The sequence below is a fragment of the Sinohyriopsis cumingii genome, chromosome 4, assembly GCF_028554795.1.
Source record: "Sinohyriopsis cumingii isolate HCF-2022 chromosome 4, ASM2855479v2, whole genome shotgun sequence".
NCBI lineage: Eukaryota > Metazoa > Mollusca > Bivalvia > Unionida > Unionidae > Sinohyriopsis > Sinohyriopsis cumingii.
In genome coordinates this window covers 100,494,012-100,510,964 of record NC_142964.1, presented here as the reverse complement: position 1 = coordinate 100,510,964, position 16,953 = coordinate 100,494,012, and the positions used below count along the sequence as shown (strand labels likewise).

The 16,953-nt window shown below is 35.8% G+C and overlaps 1 protein-coding gene across 3 annotated transcripts in view; it reads left to right on the top strand.

Annotated features, from left to right (window-relative positions):
* The first annotated feature begins 2,075 nt into the window (after window positions 1-2,075).
* Window positions 2,076-16,953, top strand: part of LOC149801768 (uncharacterized) — a 274,626-nt gene continuing 259,748 nt past the window's right edge. For all 3 annotated transcript variants that reach the window (XM_089956110.1, XM_089956109.1, XM_089956108.1), the window contains exons 1-2: window positions 2,076-2,126; window positions 8,362-10,186. In XM_089956110.1, the coding sequence (XP_089812236.1) occupies window positions 8,436-10,186 (1,751 nt within the window). In that variant the 5' untranslated portion in view covers window positions 2,076-2,126; window positions 8,362-8,435. The remainder of the gene's footprint in view (window positions 2,127-8,361; window positions 10,187-16,953) is intronic.

Sequence of the window (16,953 nt, the reverse complement as noted above, 5' to 3'; positions counted from 1 at the left end):
CAGTGGTGACCGGGAGTGATCCAGGTGGTGAATCTGTCGGTGTAAATGTCATTTTCGGTGCAGAAATTTTACGTAAAGGTGAAGGAATTTTCTTCGAGGAGGGCGATTTAAGTGACTCTTTAGCCTTTTTAATTTCCGACATCAACCTTTGCTGTGACGAAGAAGATTGTTGTTGTTCTATTTGTTGCAGAGGTGGAGGAAGCTGATACTGGGAGGACTCTCCTTGTTCTGGTTGTTCCCGTCTCTCTCTATAAAGTCTTTTTACTTCTTCTTTAAGTCTTTTAAATTCTTGACCTCTAGCTTGTTTTTTATTGTAATATACGCGATATATCCATTTAATGAAATTATCATCATTTGTTTTTTCATGACCGGGTTTTAAAATACTAGATTTATTAGATATATTTTTTGATATCATCTCAGGTAATCTCTCTTTTTCAATATTTCTAATTTCCTCAACAACTCCTTCGTTAAATCTTGCAATTAATCTTAAGCTCTCTTCTGCTGTTTTGGGTTCAGATGCAAGTTTTTTTCTCACATCGGCGACTTCAGCACGAAGTTCTCCAATACCTTCAAGTATTTCCTCACCAACAGGTGGAGGTTGAGCTGCAGCTATGTCAGTTGGAAGGTCTCGTAAAATCTTCTTTGTCTGTTTGGTTCTTTTTGCTGTTTTTTCTAATACCGGAAAAATACCCTTTTTCCTCCTCTCATCTTCCTCCGCAATATCTCCCCATATAGTTTTTTCAGCAGCCGCCGCAGCTTTCTCAGTAGCTGTAGTGACGGGTTTAAACAGTTTTTTAGTGTCCTCTTCATACTCAACTTGTGCTTCTTGCTGCGCTTGCAAGTTTTTTCTAAATGAGTCTCTGACAGGAAGAAATTTTTTAATTGTTTCTAATCGTTCTCGTGCTGTTCTTGCAGTATGAGATTCTGAATGTACCATTTTTATTATAACATGATAATTTAATTAATATCAGCAGAAGAGGAATACAGAAGTTTGATGATATATAGCAGCAGAGAGGGTACCTACCAACGTTGGTCGTCAAAAAAATAAACAAGAAATAAATAAACACGTAGAGTACTTTATTTTTTCAGCTACTATTTCAAACTGAGGTTTTATTAGTACAATCGGTCATTGCAAAAATAAACATCTCAAGGAAAGTTCATTTGTAAAATCTGGACCTTTCTACGAGATGATTTATTTGTTTGTTTTATTTATTTTGTCGGAATTCTATGGTCTGTTCACCCTCTCTGCTGCTTATGTTAATGAATACACTAACATAAAACCCAAAGGCCCTTTTCAGGGCCAGCCATATTTCTCGAAAAGAGATAGCCTTTGAATTGCCTACCCCTTTTTTAAATTTTTAAATTTAAAAAAAAATCCCATGTTAAATTCCCCTTGTCCGTAGAGTGACCCACGATTTATTCCCATGTTAAATTCCCCTTGTCCGTAGAGTGACCCACGATTTATTCCCATGTTAAATCCCCTTGTCCGTACAGTGCCCCACGATTTTTCTCCATGTTAAATTTCCATTGTCCGTAGAGTGCCCCAAGGGTGTTTTTAATGCTAATTCCCATTGTCCGTAGGGTGCCCCCATTCACTACTCCCATGTGTACACATCAGAAAGATACTTACGCTCCTCTTCTGACAATCGTATACTCATTATTCCCACTATGAAAATAGAAGTCATATGGACAACGTTCTTTTGCATACCAGGGCCCAGCAACGTGGAATGAATTGCCCATCGAACTTAGACACAAAGACAGTGATCCCATTCAAGAGTGCTCTTAAAACTCACTTATTTCGACTGCAAGAACAAACTGTCTTTTGTTTTCCAATTTCATTTTTTTTTTGTTATTGTTGTAATCGTATCGTTATATATTTTTTTATGTTATATGTGTTGTCTAATGTTGTAAAGCGCTTAGAGCTTCTAAAGATTAGGCGCTATACAAAGTCCTCATTATTATTATTATTATAACGCGCAGTTGTTAGTGCCTATCGCCGCAGTTCCGGAACAACAGTGCAGAAACTGTTTAGGGTCGTACCATTTGTAGACGGAAGTGGTTTACCTCGACCACTAGACGTCAGCACCGCTTGAATAATTTCCATGATGTCTGCTTCCAGGACTCAGGTAAAATTGCTGTGAAATATTGATGGTTTTATGGACTTTTTGGTATGAAAGGCAGCAGTGATACATTTACTATGCCTGTAATAAACATTTCCTGAAGGGATTTTTACATTTACTGACAGATGTCTTCCAGACAAACGATGCATGTGGTTGACAATCGATCAATAATTTTCTAAAAAATGGTCTTATAAAAGAAGTTGCAGCCTCCCAAATGTGGCTTCATGTACAGGTGATAAAAAAAAATATATTTAAAAGGAATCTTAATTGCATGAGAGGATTCTTCTTGCACATCAACTGTTATAATTCTTGGACTTGTATTTAACAGTGAAACAAAAAGCGACATCTTAATTTTGCATGAAGAAGATCTATCATAAAAAAAGATGCTGCTTTAGTAATTCTGCCTAATGACGTCACTGGTGCAAATACAGGTTAAGCTCAGGGATCATCTAAGCGAGATATTCGTTAAGAATTGTTGCCAGATTCAGTTGATAATTAAAATGGCCATTTTTATTCATCCTAATACCAAAATAGATATTGAAAATATATTGCTTGAAATGTGCAATATTAGAGGGATAATCAAGAGTATGAATATAAGTCTCCATTTGTTTGTACCCACAACCAATTTAAAAGATGCAAGACATAAATAAGATAAAAGATGCATAGCACTTAGTTCATTTATTATTTCCATAATTTCAATCCCGATTTTGCCCAGGTGGGACCCTAACACTGTTATTGTCAGCACGTTTCATTCCAAACAGAAGTTTTCAGTGTAAAAGACAACTTTTTGTCAGTCATTTCCAGTTCCTGGACAAGTCCTTATTTCAGCGAAGGAGTGTATGCATGACTACACATGTACGTACATAGAAGGAAAATGCTATGTTGTCTGCTTTCTGTATATTTACAATGTCGAATCAAGCATAGGAAAAGAATCACAATTACAGATTTGCCTTTCATGTGAATTTAACAAGCGGTATAATTTCTGTGTACATGTGTGAATGGGATATGTATTTAGACTCTCAACATTATGGTAATTTACAGAATTAACCGACAGTTACCAAATATGATGAACTACATCACAATGTTGTTTGAGGAATCAATTTGCCTATAGTGTACACAACATGGTGCCGTGTTAGTATGGGAAAGTCTGTTAAGCATGAAAGGTGCAGAGAATACCTGTGTTCGGGCTATTCTGGTCACAGGTTAAAAATTACAAATCAATGAATGAACTAAGTTCTGTACACTTTTTATCACATTAAAGATTTCCGTTATTGAAATCGGTAGTGGGGTACAAACAAAAGGGGAGGTATAGTCAGACTTCCTACAATGTAAGATGTAGCACATAATATTTTTGTCTTGGTGCTGTGTCTTACTGCCTAAATAATGACCTTGTGTAGCATGTACCCATATCAACTGACAGGAGGCAGAGAGGTAACATTTGATGGAATATCTCACATACTTGGCAGCTCAAATCAGCACTCTTCCACAAATTTAAATCTAATTGATTATGCTTACTTTGCTGTCTTTATCCTGATGGAATCAAATTTTTTACTATTAAATGGATGTATTTTCATGTTCCATTCAGCTGGTTGGAATGTATTGGAAGCAGGGAATGCTGAAATCGGATTAGGTTGAAGAATATTTCTTTAATGAAAGTAATAAAAAATATACGAATATTGAACAAAGCATTTAGAAAGCAGTTTCATTGAAGGTACTTATCCTTTTAACCAATTTTGACATTCCCAGCTTCAATAGCATTCCAACTAACTAAAATGTAGGTCAACAGAACTCGAAAACACATCCATTTGTCTGTGTGAGAATTGGAATTTATTTGAAAAAAGGTGGTGTAAGTTAGGTCCACCTTAATCAACATGACTTTATTTGGTCGAAAAGCTTCAATATGTGCTATCAAATGTGTGAGATATTGTTGAAAATTTTGAACGTTCTGATATCAGTCAACATCACAGCATGCTACACAAAGCCATTATTTGGGATGTAAGACATGGCACCAAAATATAATGTAATATGTCATATTTTGTTGGACTAAATCCAGACTGTAAACTGGTTATCATTATATTAATCAAAGTTAAATAATGTGTTTATTTATCAATTTTTTAATTTGTGGCAAATCATACAGTCAAGATGAAGGGCATAATTTATTTCTCACAGGGCAGAGCCATGTTGGTTTTGTCCAGGTACCTCAAGGTGAATTGAATATTTAAATTCTTTCTCTTTATGATTGATTTCACACTGGCACATAGTATCTAATAGTTTTTTTTTACCTGAAGGATGCACTAAGAAACCATCTAAAAATAGCTGATGTTTACTGGAGATCAGTTTCTGAATTAAATAATTTTGTTACCAGTAAAAGTTGTCCAATAATAATCTGCTTGTCTTTACTAAAATTCATCTTGGTCATTTGGACCCTTTTTTTTTTGTACTCATTACAGGTATGTTTTGACTTGAGTACATTTTGTCTTGGATGTGTTTTAATTAGGTTACATTTCAGACCAGTTATCTGATGCCCTTATTTCTTAAAGGCCAACATAAAAATGTATTCTTTCCATCTTGCAGTTTTTATTGAATAGATATCCACAAATTAAAGTATTGATGCAAAATTATGCCCATGAAAATATATTTATTGATGGTACAGTTATCACTGGGTATACAGTCAGTGAATTTGTGAAAGGTGGACTTATAAAATTTGTGAAAGGTGGCCTTAATGAAAGTAAGAGTACCAAAACATTGTGGAAGCATCTAAAAGAGCTGAACCCACCCAGGAACAGTTGTCTTTCCCCTAGACTTAAGCAAAATGATGATATAGCAACATCTGTACAAGACATTGTAGAAATGTTCAACAATTTCTTCATAAGCATCTCCAGTAACAGTATTCAGAACCAGACTAACACCCCAATTGAACTTGATGCTCTTCTGTTATTTATAAGAGCTAAAATTCCTGATGATAATTATTTTTCAATAGCTAATGCTAGTGAAGCTGATGTTTTTGATATGCTAATTAAGGTGAATATTAATAATTCTTCTGGATTGGATGGTATTGGTCAACGAATTCTTCAAATTGCTGCACCAGTAATAACAAAGTCACTAACGCATATCATAAATTTAAGTATAATGAGTGGTAATTTTCCAGAAACAGTGAAAAGTGCAAAGGTTACACCTATCTTTGAGAAAGGAGAAAAGGAGGATCCAGGAAATTACAGACCAATATCAATTCTACCTGTATTGTCAGAACTATTTGAAAAGCATATAGCCATTCAGGTCTATAAATTTTTTGAAACATAATCTCTTTTTCATAAAGCGCAATCAGGATTTAGAAAGTACCACTCATGCCAAATAGAACTTACCAAATTAACTGATCTTTGGCTGAAGGAAATGGATAATGGACATATGACTAGGATTGTTTTCCTTGGCTTCAAGAAAGCCTTTGATCTTGTTGATCATGAAATTCTGCTGCAAAAGTTGAACTGTTACAGGTTTGACAATCCTTCTTTAAACTGGTTTAGATCATACCTAAACCAAAGGTCTCAACAAGTAAGCATTGGCAATATTAGCTTTCAGACTCGCACTATTCATTCAGGAGTCTCTCAAGGCTCAGTTTTGGGCCCTCTCCTCTTCCTTATTATATCAATGATCTGCCATTAAATAATGAATCCACAAATACAGATTTGTTTGCAGAAAATGCAACCTTGTATACATCTAGTTCTGATACTGAAGTTATCCAAACAAGATTAAACTCAGACCTTATTAGAGTCCAAAACTGGGCACAACAAAATAGGATGGTAATTAATGAAGGTTATACAAAATGTATGATTTTGGGGACATCACAAAAGCTACACAAGTCAGGGAACCCAAAACTATTTCTTGCAATAAATAATCATCCATTAGAAAATGTCAAACATGAAAGGCTTGTAGGTGTGTCCGTAGATAATAATTTATTATGGAATGACCATATTGATAAGCTTTGTAAAACTCTGTCATCCAAAATTGCCCTTCTCAGCAGATTCAAGAAATATCTACCTATGGAAACTCGCAATCTATACTACAAGTCATATATTCTTCCAACAATGGAGTACTGTTCTAATGTATGGGGAAACTGTGCTAAATCTGAGCTTGACAGGATTTATAAACTTCAGAAACAAGCAGCACATGTAGTTATAGATGCATCTGTTGATCATCCCTCAAAAGCATTATTTACAGAACTCAAATGGTTCACAATATATGACAGGATAGATTTTCACAAGGCAGTTCTTTTATATAAATGTCTACATAGAACTGCACCAGAGTATCTTCAGGACTTATTCAGGCCTTTTTCAGCGCAATACCAGTTGAGATCAATATCACATGGAAAACCTTCTAGCACCAAAACCAAGAACAGAGGAATTTAAAAAGAGTTTCATTACTCTGGTACAGTTCTGTGGAATAAGCTTCCACTACATGTAAAATATGCTGAAAATATTAGAGTATTTAAGAAGAGATATCATGAGCATGCATGTGTTTCTAATAGATAATGGAATTTAATATTTTAATACTAAACATGTTAAAATAAACACTAATTATTGCTATCTTCATATAATGTGCATTGTTATACTCTCCTTAAGAGGGCCTCAAGGGAGAATAGTCCTTGACTAATGAGTCACCCTCTATAAATAAAGCATTATTTGTTATTATTATTATTATTATTGTAAAACTCCTTATGAACCTTCGAGTGAGGCCTCCTTTCAGGACCTCACACTCAAAATTGTGTTTTCATGCACTCTGGTGTCTGTGAGAAGATGCAGTGAGATTCATAATTTGTCTGTAGACATAGTCAGTCTCTGGCTTTATGGAAATTACAATTCAGTTCCTCTCCTTTGTGAACTGAGATTTTTAGGCCAAAAAAATCGGTATTCCCTACCTTTAGAAATTCTTTGTGTTGAATCTGTGCTGGGGATGATCAAGATAGACTTTTATGCCCAGTTAGGATCCTCCGTTTCTATTGTAATGTGTCTAAAGAAAAAGGAAGAGTAGAAAACATCTTTTCTATCCTCTTAAGGGCTTTGTACACATTTCTACTGTCATTATCTCATGGTGGATTGTCACCACAATTAAGAGAGCAAAGCAGTCACTGATCAAAATCTCTTTTATGACTCTAATATCCCATGAGGTTCAAGCTGTTGCTACCTCATTGGCCTGCCTTAATCACTGTTTATTGGAGGACGTTATGAAGGCAGCATTTTGGCGTTCCCATACTACCTTCAACATTTACCTCTGCTTATTAGCTCAGCAGAGTGCAGACATTTGTTCTCTGGGACCTATTGTTGCAGCTTATTTGGCCTAGACTGATTAGCATGTTCTCTAACAAAAAAACGTGAATGTCTCCCCCAATGGTGAATGTATTCCATTTTCTGTTTTTGATCAGTTTTAATGAGAGCATCAGCCTATCCTAACTGTCAAATTCAGCTGTAGTATAGTGATTGGTAATGTATTAGTGCTAGTAAAATGTAGAGTTTTTTTTGCGGTTTGAAGTACAACTTGCTGTGTGTAAGTATTTACCCATTGCTATTATAAAATGCCCTCCTCCCACCATAATCTGGTGTTCTGGCTGAATTGTCTGTAAAAAAATATATTTCTGTGCTTAACCTAAATGAGTTGCATTTTTGGATTGTACCATGCTGACAGATTTCCATTATTTGGGAGGATATATTCATATCAAACAGATGGTGATTAGTTGACATCAAGAAGATAATCAGGGGCGGATTAAGGCTCACTGGTGCCCTAAGCACTGACAATCTTGGTGCCCCCCTCCTTTCCACGTACACCTGGGAAGATAACCCTAGGGTGCACCATGATCAAGAAACAGAACATTATGATCAATTTGCACTAGTTTTATCAATTTTTTTTTATAAATCTTCATTCGTTTTTTTTTTTTTCTTTTGACCCTTTTCTCAACTTTGTGGTGTCCCCTTTGGCCCTAGTGCCCTAAGCACGTGCTTAGTCTGCTTAATGGTTAATACGCCCCTGAAGATAATGATATACAATAGCGATGGGTAAGTGTTGCATAATTAACATTAGTTGCCCCTCCCCTCTACAACCTACATATTATTCTGTGTAGATAAGCTGATTAAGTATAAAATGAATGAATTCAATGGCTCATATTATTATCTAGTTATAATTTTTAATGAATTTTCCTTTACATTATTTGTATTTTTATTATGGTTTATAGAGATTTTTTTTCTTTCTTCAGAGAGCAGTATCATGATGTAAGCATTCATTTTATGTACAAAATGGATTAGACTGAGCCACCTTGTAGTTCTTAGAATGTCAGATCAGGAAGACAATATCTGTCTGGATGAGAAGCAGTCTGTTAAAGAAGTTACTGAACCAGACTTTGGGGAGGGGGCATGTGGGGGTAGGGGGCTGAGACCTAGCAGTCCCCGAAGTGAAGGTGACAATTTTAGTATGGATGTTCAGTTTGGTGAGGGAAGCTCTCGACATGCTAGTGAAATTTCATCCCTTTCCTATCAAAACTTATTAGATGATAATGATATTCCTGGCCCTGTACTATCCCGGAGAGAAAGTGAGGAAAGTGTAGATTCCTATCTTCCAGATATCCCTGATGACATTCCACAAAATATGGAAGGACCTGACATGTCAATCTCTGTAAGCCAAAGGGTTACAAAATCTGGTGAAAGCATTTCAAACAAAATCTCCATTAAAATGACAGACGATAATATACAAATATGTGAAGAAATTTATAGTACTGATCAGCTGGGTGATAGAACCAGTCAAAGTGAATCAAAGAGAAATGAAAGTATGAGAGAAGCTAATGAATATCAAATTGCATGTGATTTAGAAACAAAAGATATTCAATACAGTTTTCGAAAACAGGATTTTCTGGATACCCAGATAGATGGTTTTGGTCATAGAAGTAGATCGCTACCTCCTACAGAAGAGAAAAAGGAGGATATTAGTTGGAAAAGAAATAGTTTAGAAATTCGAAATAATATACCTGTCGTAGGAGAGATTAAAAATTATGAAAAAGACATTAACAGTATAGTGTTCAGTAACCAGGGTGCAAAGCCTAAAATAAAGAAGCAATCCCCTGGTCTAGCTTGTCGAGTTGGAGAGGGAAGTGGTAGTGGCAGTGATCGAGAAGGATCCAGTTCAGAAAAAGAGATGGACAAAAGTTCAAGGATGGCAAATGATATGACACATGCTGTAAATGTCAGCAGACAGAATGGCCAGTCTTCAAAAGACAGTTTTGGTAATGATGATATAGATATCCCAAAAATGACCAACCCTGGCACAGTTAATGTTGGAGGTGTGAATGTTTCAGTAGCACCTGCAAAAATGGATGTACAAAATGAGTATGATTATGTAAAATACTCTAGAGTTCAACAGGGCAGTTCCTATGTTGGAATGAGACTTGCTTATTCAAGCTCAAATGATGCTGCTAATTTGAAGAGTGGATGTTCCAGTGTTAATGGTATCGATCATCTGGGAGATAGTTCTAGAGAGGGCACGCCTGAAAGATTTTCTCAACAGAAGATATCTAATGTAAGAAACATTCAGGAAAGAGTTAGTGAGGAAACATTAATGGAAATCCCATTAAATGGACCAGATACTTGCCTGATGGATGGAAGCAAACCGTTTTCTCTGTCTCCAGAAAATACTGAATGTGATAGCATAGAAGTTGAGAGTGTAGTTTCAGAGGATGATAAATCTCCAGTAGGCATGCCAAATGTGGAAGATGGACTGTCAAGCAGTCAAGCAAGCGATGCTGAGGATAATCCCTTTCCTCAGGAGCCAGTTACTCCTACTAAAATGCTCCAAATGAAGCAGAAAGCTGAAATCCAGCTCAGCTTGAACAACCAGCAAAATCTGTCAGAAAACAAGCCAGTAGAGATAGATGCTGAGGCTATTATTGAAGATCTTAAAGCAAAGCGTGAGTTTTTAGACCATGCTATCAATGACATTCGAGAAGCCATACAGAAAAGTAAAGGGACGGAGCTAAAAACTTCATATGCAGAAGAAAGTGACAACACCTCTGAGCCAATATGGGTAAAACGGTAGGTATATATGTGTGCTCACATTTTTAAAGGTGTCATACAAATGATACAAGTCAGTAAATGTTGGATTGCCAAAGTAGAAATAACCACACATAGACTGGGGTATCATTTTTGGCCAAAACTGTTATTGTAGTTATTGTTACCACCCTGTTAAGGGGTAATATTCTTTTCACAGTGAATATTGATGAAAATTTAATGCTGGTTTTGAGGTTACAACAGTTTCAGTTTGTATATGACATGTAGCAATATTGACAAAGATGTTAGACCATCATTGAACCTTGCCATTGTACAAAACAGATTAGCATCCGAGCCACATATACAGTCCATCATAAGATAGGTCTTCACTTAAGACTTGAAACTGAAGGGTCTTTGTCTCCTGGGGCAAAATTTTCATTAGTTAGAATTGAAGACTAGGAATCAAAATCCTTAACCCAGAAATTATGAGAATGACATGGAGAAATATAATCTCACTTTTATAATTTTTTTGTCATTTTCTGAGCCTTCCTTAATTCACAAGCAAGACAATATATCAAGAGGAGGCTAACATGAAATTTGAACATCACACATACCATTCAAACGGATTATTCATAAACCACCATAGACAAATATTTGGCATTGCTGAAAATGGGTTAGCACAAGTTTTGCTAGATACAGTTCAATCTGTCTATTATTACTGACAAGGCAATACACTTAGATCACCCCACAATTTTCTTCCATGCTTGCTTGTATTGTCATATACATTTTGAAGGAGTGTCTACTTGATGTTTCTGACAGCTGTGTTCATTCTCACAGTCTGAGTTAGTATCATGCTGATGTTTCCCTGAGAAATAAGTTATATTATTCCTCTGAGCCATGGTATTTATATGCATTACCTAAATTAACAAATTTAATTTGGTATAACGTGATATTGCACAGCCAAAAGTAGAAAAATGTATGCATGTAACAGAAATGTTTAAGACATGAACAAATAGGGAAATTATTCACACAAACACACACACACATATATATATATACAGAAGCAAAACAAATTATACCTCACAGTTGATAACTTGTACACACTGGTGTCCAAAAACAGCGACAGAAATGAGAACACAAGTTACCAAGGGACCTCAGAAAAATTAAGGGATCAGTATTGACAGAAGTGGGAGTGGGTAGTTTAAGTGGTTGAGTACTCATTTAATAACTCATTGGAAATAATTTTCTAAACATGGCTCTATCTAATTACCTTTATTTCCAGTATATCCAGTCTCTAAAAAAAATCATTTAAAATCTTGTTCCACAAGTTTGCAACACACATCACATGTGTACCAGTGAAAACATTGTATTATAGACCACCTTTTGCATGTGAGTTTGGATATATTATAGTATTACTGTAGATTCAGAATAAAACATTTATTTAGAGAATGGTGAAACTTGAGTTTTAAAAAATTGTTATGCTAGTATAATACTGATGCTTGCATAGTCTAGTGGTAAGTATGACTGTCTTGTTTGCAGACAAACCAAGTTCAAATCTAATCTTGTACAATCTATTTTCTTCAATTTTAATTTGATGGGCTGCTCTGCCTTGAATTAGGCAGGAGAATCGTGATGGAGCTGAACATAAATGGTAAAATGCTGATATTATTGCAAGGGCTACAGTAAGAAATCTGCTATCGATCTGTTATACATATTGCAAGACAATACATTTGAACATAAAATGAATAGAAATTTGCTTGCTCCACATGAATAACATATTTCAAACTCAAGTATTTTCACCTACTCTAAATAAATCCACTATTCTCTTGTTTCAAGCAAATATTCTGTTTATATCTGAAGTTATTGCAGTAAGGCATTACTGACATTTTAATTGATCTGTATTTCGTCATAGATTGTTATTTTAAGTATACTGAAAACTGTTTAAAAAAAAATAAAAAATTGACTCTAACAAATTATACATCATTTATTAAAAGTTAAAAATTTCATAATTTTGAATAAAATTTATGTGCACTGACCATGGGTGAAACAATTCATCAGTATTTTGATGCGTTGGTACTTTGCTGTAAAGATACATATATTGATAAAAGATGTGGAGAATAAATTCAAAATAATACTTAATGTATGCTAGTTATTTTAATCTTCAGCAGTTATGAGTTCTTATTTGTAGGGGTGTGCAGTAATATCGAATACTGGTATATTGTGGTATTAAACTGACAATACAGTAATCATGATGTAACTTTCTTATGTCAATATAGTGCGATATTGACATAAATTTTGATAAGAAGCAGCAAACGAACTCTATTATTATTATTATGAATTAATATTAACCATATTTAACTACCTATAATAGTTTCTGATTGACAGTGACCTATTGAATTCCATACCTTTACCTCTGTTAATCAGCTTCAGAAACCATGGATTGTCCTTGGCTTCGCTAATGTTGCAAATTGCGATTTTTTTTATTGGCGACAAAATATACCATTTGGCGATTTTTTTTTAGCGACATCCTTTTTGGTTGTTTAATTTGTACATACAGTCATGGATTTGGAGTGGAGACATTCAAAGGGACCACGAAAGGATGCCACAAACTTGGTTATAAAATGCACTGAAATATATGTTACATAAACAAATCCCTTGTTCGTATTGACAAACCCATCTTTACAGTGCATTGTTACATCATAATCCGCATATGTTGACATCTGGCCTGAGAACTGTATGCTATGATACACTCAGTCATGCTACCGGACTATACCTACAATTGACCAACCTCTGAAGACACAAAAAGAAACAGCTACAATTAATTGAACGATGGCTAATCATTCTTTTTTTATATTATAAATGTATCAATAAAATAGTTTGGCTGAAACTTAAGAGAAAACTGATTATTTTTGAAGTACCTATTGCTGTGTATAAATACAAAGCAAATGGAAAAAATCGCAATCAGAATTATATCCTGTCAACAGTGCAACTCTGTCATGGGTAAACAAAAATTTACCATTGCATGTTCATCATCTCATCCTGAGAGTAGGTTAATGAAATTAATAGCATTTGGATTTAGTGGAATTTCATCAGACAACACAGTCCCTGAACCTGATGTTTATACCTGACAGTCCAGCATCATCTAGATATAGTGGTGGTAGTAATGCTTGAAGTGCATGATGAATGAGTCAAAAGTTCCAGAAAATTTCTCGACAGCTGGAAACTTGGGTGTTTGTGGCTGAGATATGATACAAAGTTAAAGTGGTGTTTTGTGATATATGTATCGAGGCACAAGTCGTGAATACATTTATAACTGGCTGTGATATTTTGAAGAAGAGGTGTGTCACCAAACATGAATCCAGGCGGGGTAATTTTGCTCTTTTGCTTTTGCCATTAATCCCGTCTTACAACTCCAGGGACTTAATGCAGCAAGAAATAGCAAAACAAACAAGTTTTGCATAATTGAAAATAATTCATTTCTTAAAATACAGGAGTGAAAGAATGAAAACTTGCAGCATGGTAAATGAATTCTTGTTTCCTAAAAATCCTTTCAGTTCCAGTATGTCCAAGAAATCTGAATACGTTTCAACAGAAAATGCCTCGTCTGTGTTGAAGTTTCAAATGTACAGAAAAATTTCCAAAGAATTCAAATAGTCGTTGAATAAATTTAGTTAATACAGTACATTTATTCTAGCTTGGTATGCAAAAATATATCCTTTCAAAAACCAAGTTGGGAGATTAAATCCAAAAATGTGCTGACTGGGACCTACCATCAGGAAGTTTTTTGCGGCATATTTAAGCATTGTTTTCACTAAAATATTCACTGATTTTTCGGGTCCAATACATGTGAAATCCCCCTCCCCCAGATGTGCCCCCATTTCATATTCTGTCAGCTGTGCCCAATCTGCACAGTATTTAATGGTTAGACTTGAGTCTCTTCGACATACTTCAAAGAAACTGCCTGTTCTACAGTGAGTGAAAGCACTAGCAACTGATCGATAAATAAACAATGCTCTTTTTTGTTATAACTAACAGTGCCTAAAATGGGTGTGAATTTAGTTAACATTTCAAATGTGGTCTCAAGTTACCATACATGTGATAACTATTTCCCACATTTTATATCACATCTTATTTCCTTATTGTTAACTCGTATATGCATAAAACACTGCTTACTAAATAACATATTTATTCCGAACGAGTTTTGGGGGGCACATATGCTGTGATATGTTTCTTCATTCCTTCTTTTAATTTAATGATGGTTGTTGTTGTGGGGTTTAACGCCATTTTTCAGCACACAGTATGCTATACATGGCAGCCAGTATTAATGGTGGAGGAAGAACCCGGGACAACCCCGGAAATAACCACCGACCCACGAGAAGCTTCTGGCGAGCTTTCTTACAGACCCACATTGGCTGAATCCGAGACTCGGACCAACGCAGGCAGAGGTGAGATGGCAGTGATCCATAACGGAGAGTGCTTTAGAACACTCTGCCACTCGGGGCCCCAATTTAATGATGGTAATTAATGCTTATATGGTACATTAATGCCAGGTGTTGACTCATGTAAGTTTCATTCGCTGGAATGGAGATCTAATTTGCTTGTCGAGAAAAAAGTCTACAGCATTCAGTGATCATTCTTGGGATTTAGGAATCAATTCACTGCTAGCAAAGTGTGGCAAAAATAAATTCTGAACTTCTCTTTTGACAGAGATTACTTTGTGATGCTAGCCATAGGGTGGGGGGGAGCATTTCATTCCTGAATGCATTAAATTGATGGTCGCATTATACATCACTTATCTTACATTGCAAAGTACGATCATAGGGTTTTAGTATTAAAATGTCATTAACTAAAGTTTGTTACAAAACCGTTGTTTGGAAAATAATACACATAATATAGATTTGCTTAATACCTGATGCTTCTATTAAAAAATGAGAGAGAGAGAGAGAGACTGTAGATGTCAGGAAAGTGGATATTTTACATTTGATAATGCATTTTTTTGAGGTGACAACAGTCGTACTTATGCATTAACTGTGATGTGGGATGCAAAGACCATGGAAGTAGTGCAAAACAGTCATGTAATGATTTATTTTGTAATATTATATCCTGTATTGCTTGTTGTCAATAAAGTAACTATCCCATCTTTTTCAATTTTCATTTCCTATTACATTAATATACTTGGAAAAATATTCACTACTTGTTTTGGCAACATTTTGTGAAAATTAGTGACAAAATATTGAGGCTGGTAATTTTGTTGTTGTTGAAAGTCAGGACTATCCCTGAGAAAGATTTCTTTTTCATTTCCTGAGCAGAATCAGCGTGGGTAATTGGAAGTTACATGTCTGTGAATCTTCATCCTATTGAAGCTTTAACTTCTCTTTGTCAGCAAATAAGCACCTTGCTGACATTGACCTTGAGCTAAAAGTATTTCAAGCATAGCTGAGTATGACCTGGTGCAAAATTCAAAAGTGCGGTCTGCCATATGGACTCATTTTGCATTAAGAAAGAGTAAAAGGGATGGGAAAATTGATGCGGCAATTGCAGTGTGCCAACTATGTGACACTCATTTTAAGTTTTCTGGTGGAACTACTAATCAAGTGTATCACATGAACCAGCACCATCCTGGGAAATGTGGTAATTACAAGATGACAGACAATAGATCATCGCTCCCTGCTAATGCGAATTCGTCATGTGAAGATACTTCCGATCTTTCTAAAGCTAAAATGTTGCAGCCAATCCAGAGAACCTTATCAGGGCTCATTGGCATGAAATACCCCTCGCATTCTTCTCCTGCTTTACATATTACTGACAAGGTATGCAGATTTATAATTAAGGACATGCGTCCATACTGAATAGTGGATTTGCCAGAACTTAGAGACCTTTTACATACACTTTACTTCCGATATAATGTTCAGGTAGAAAGCAGTTTGCAGAGGTGGTCATTCCTCAAAATATGCTCAAGTATTCCCATACCACCTATTGTATCATATAATGCATCAAACATGGACAAGGCAGGAACTCTTTTAGGATGCAACTTTCACATCAAGTGTTATGCACATACAATTAATTTAACTGCACGAAAGTGTCTCAGGATCAGATACATTGAAATTCTCCTCAGCAGGATTTGTCAGATAGTTGGGTTGTTCCAAGTACAACTGCAGCAGCTAAACTGAGAAGCCAGGCTGAATTGCTGGGTCTACTGGATCCTAAGCTTATAGCTGATGTTCCCACTGGATGGAGCACTGCTCCAGTGGCTATGTGGTTAGAGCATCCGCCTCGGATGCAGGAGGTCATGGGTTTGATCCTAGGCTGAGTCATACCAAAGACTTACAAAAATGGTACTAACAGCTAGCTCGCTTGGCGCACAGCATTAAGAGGTTATTGTTAGGACTGGTCGGCCTGGTGTCAGGATAATGTGACTGGGTGGGACATCTTGCTACATGTCTGCAGCATGATGCCCACGTGCTAGACATCACTATAATCTGCCACACTGCAGCCATCATAGCAATATGACTGAAAAATTGTTACAGCTAAGTTAAAAAATCCAAATCACACACACACACTCACACACCCACTGGATGGAACAGTACTTAAGAAATGATTTCAAAGATTCTTGAAATGCAGTGTGCAGTAATTGCCATTTTGAGATCCAAGGATCTTGCTAAAGATTTGAACACATTTGCCTGGCAGATGAGGTAATGGTTTGTCTAAAACCTCTTAAAGTGGTGATGACCACTCTTTGTGCTGAGTCTGTTCCAACCATTTCTGTTATCATGCCTCTTCATCTCACATTTATTGACAGCATTTTCCAATGT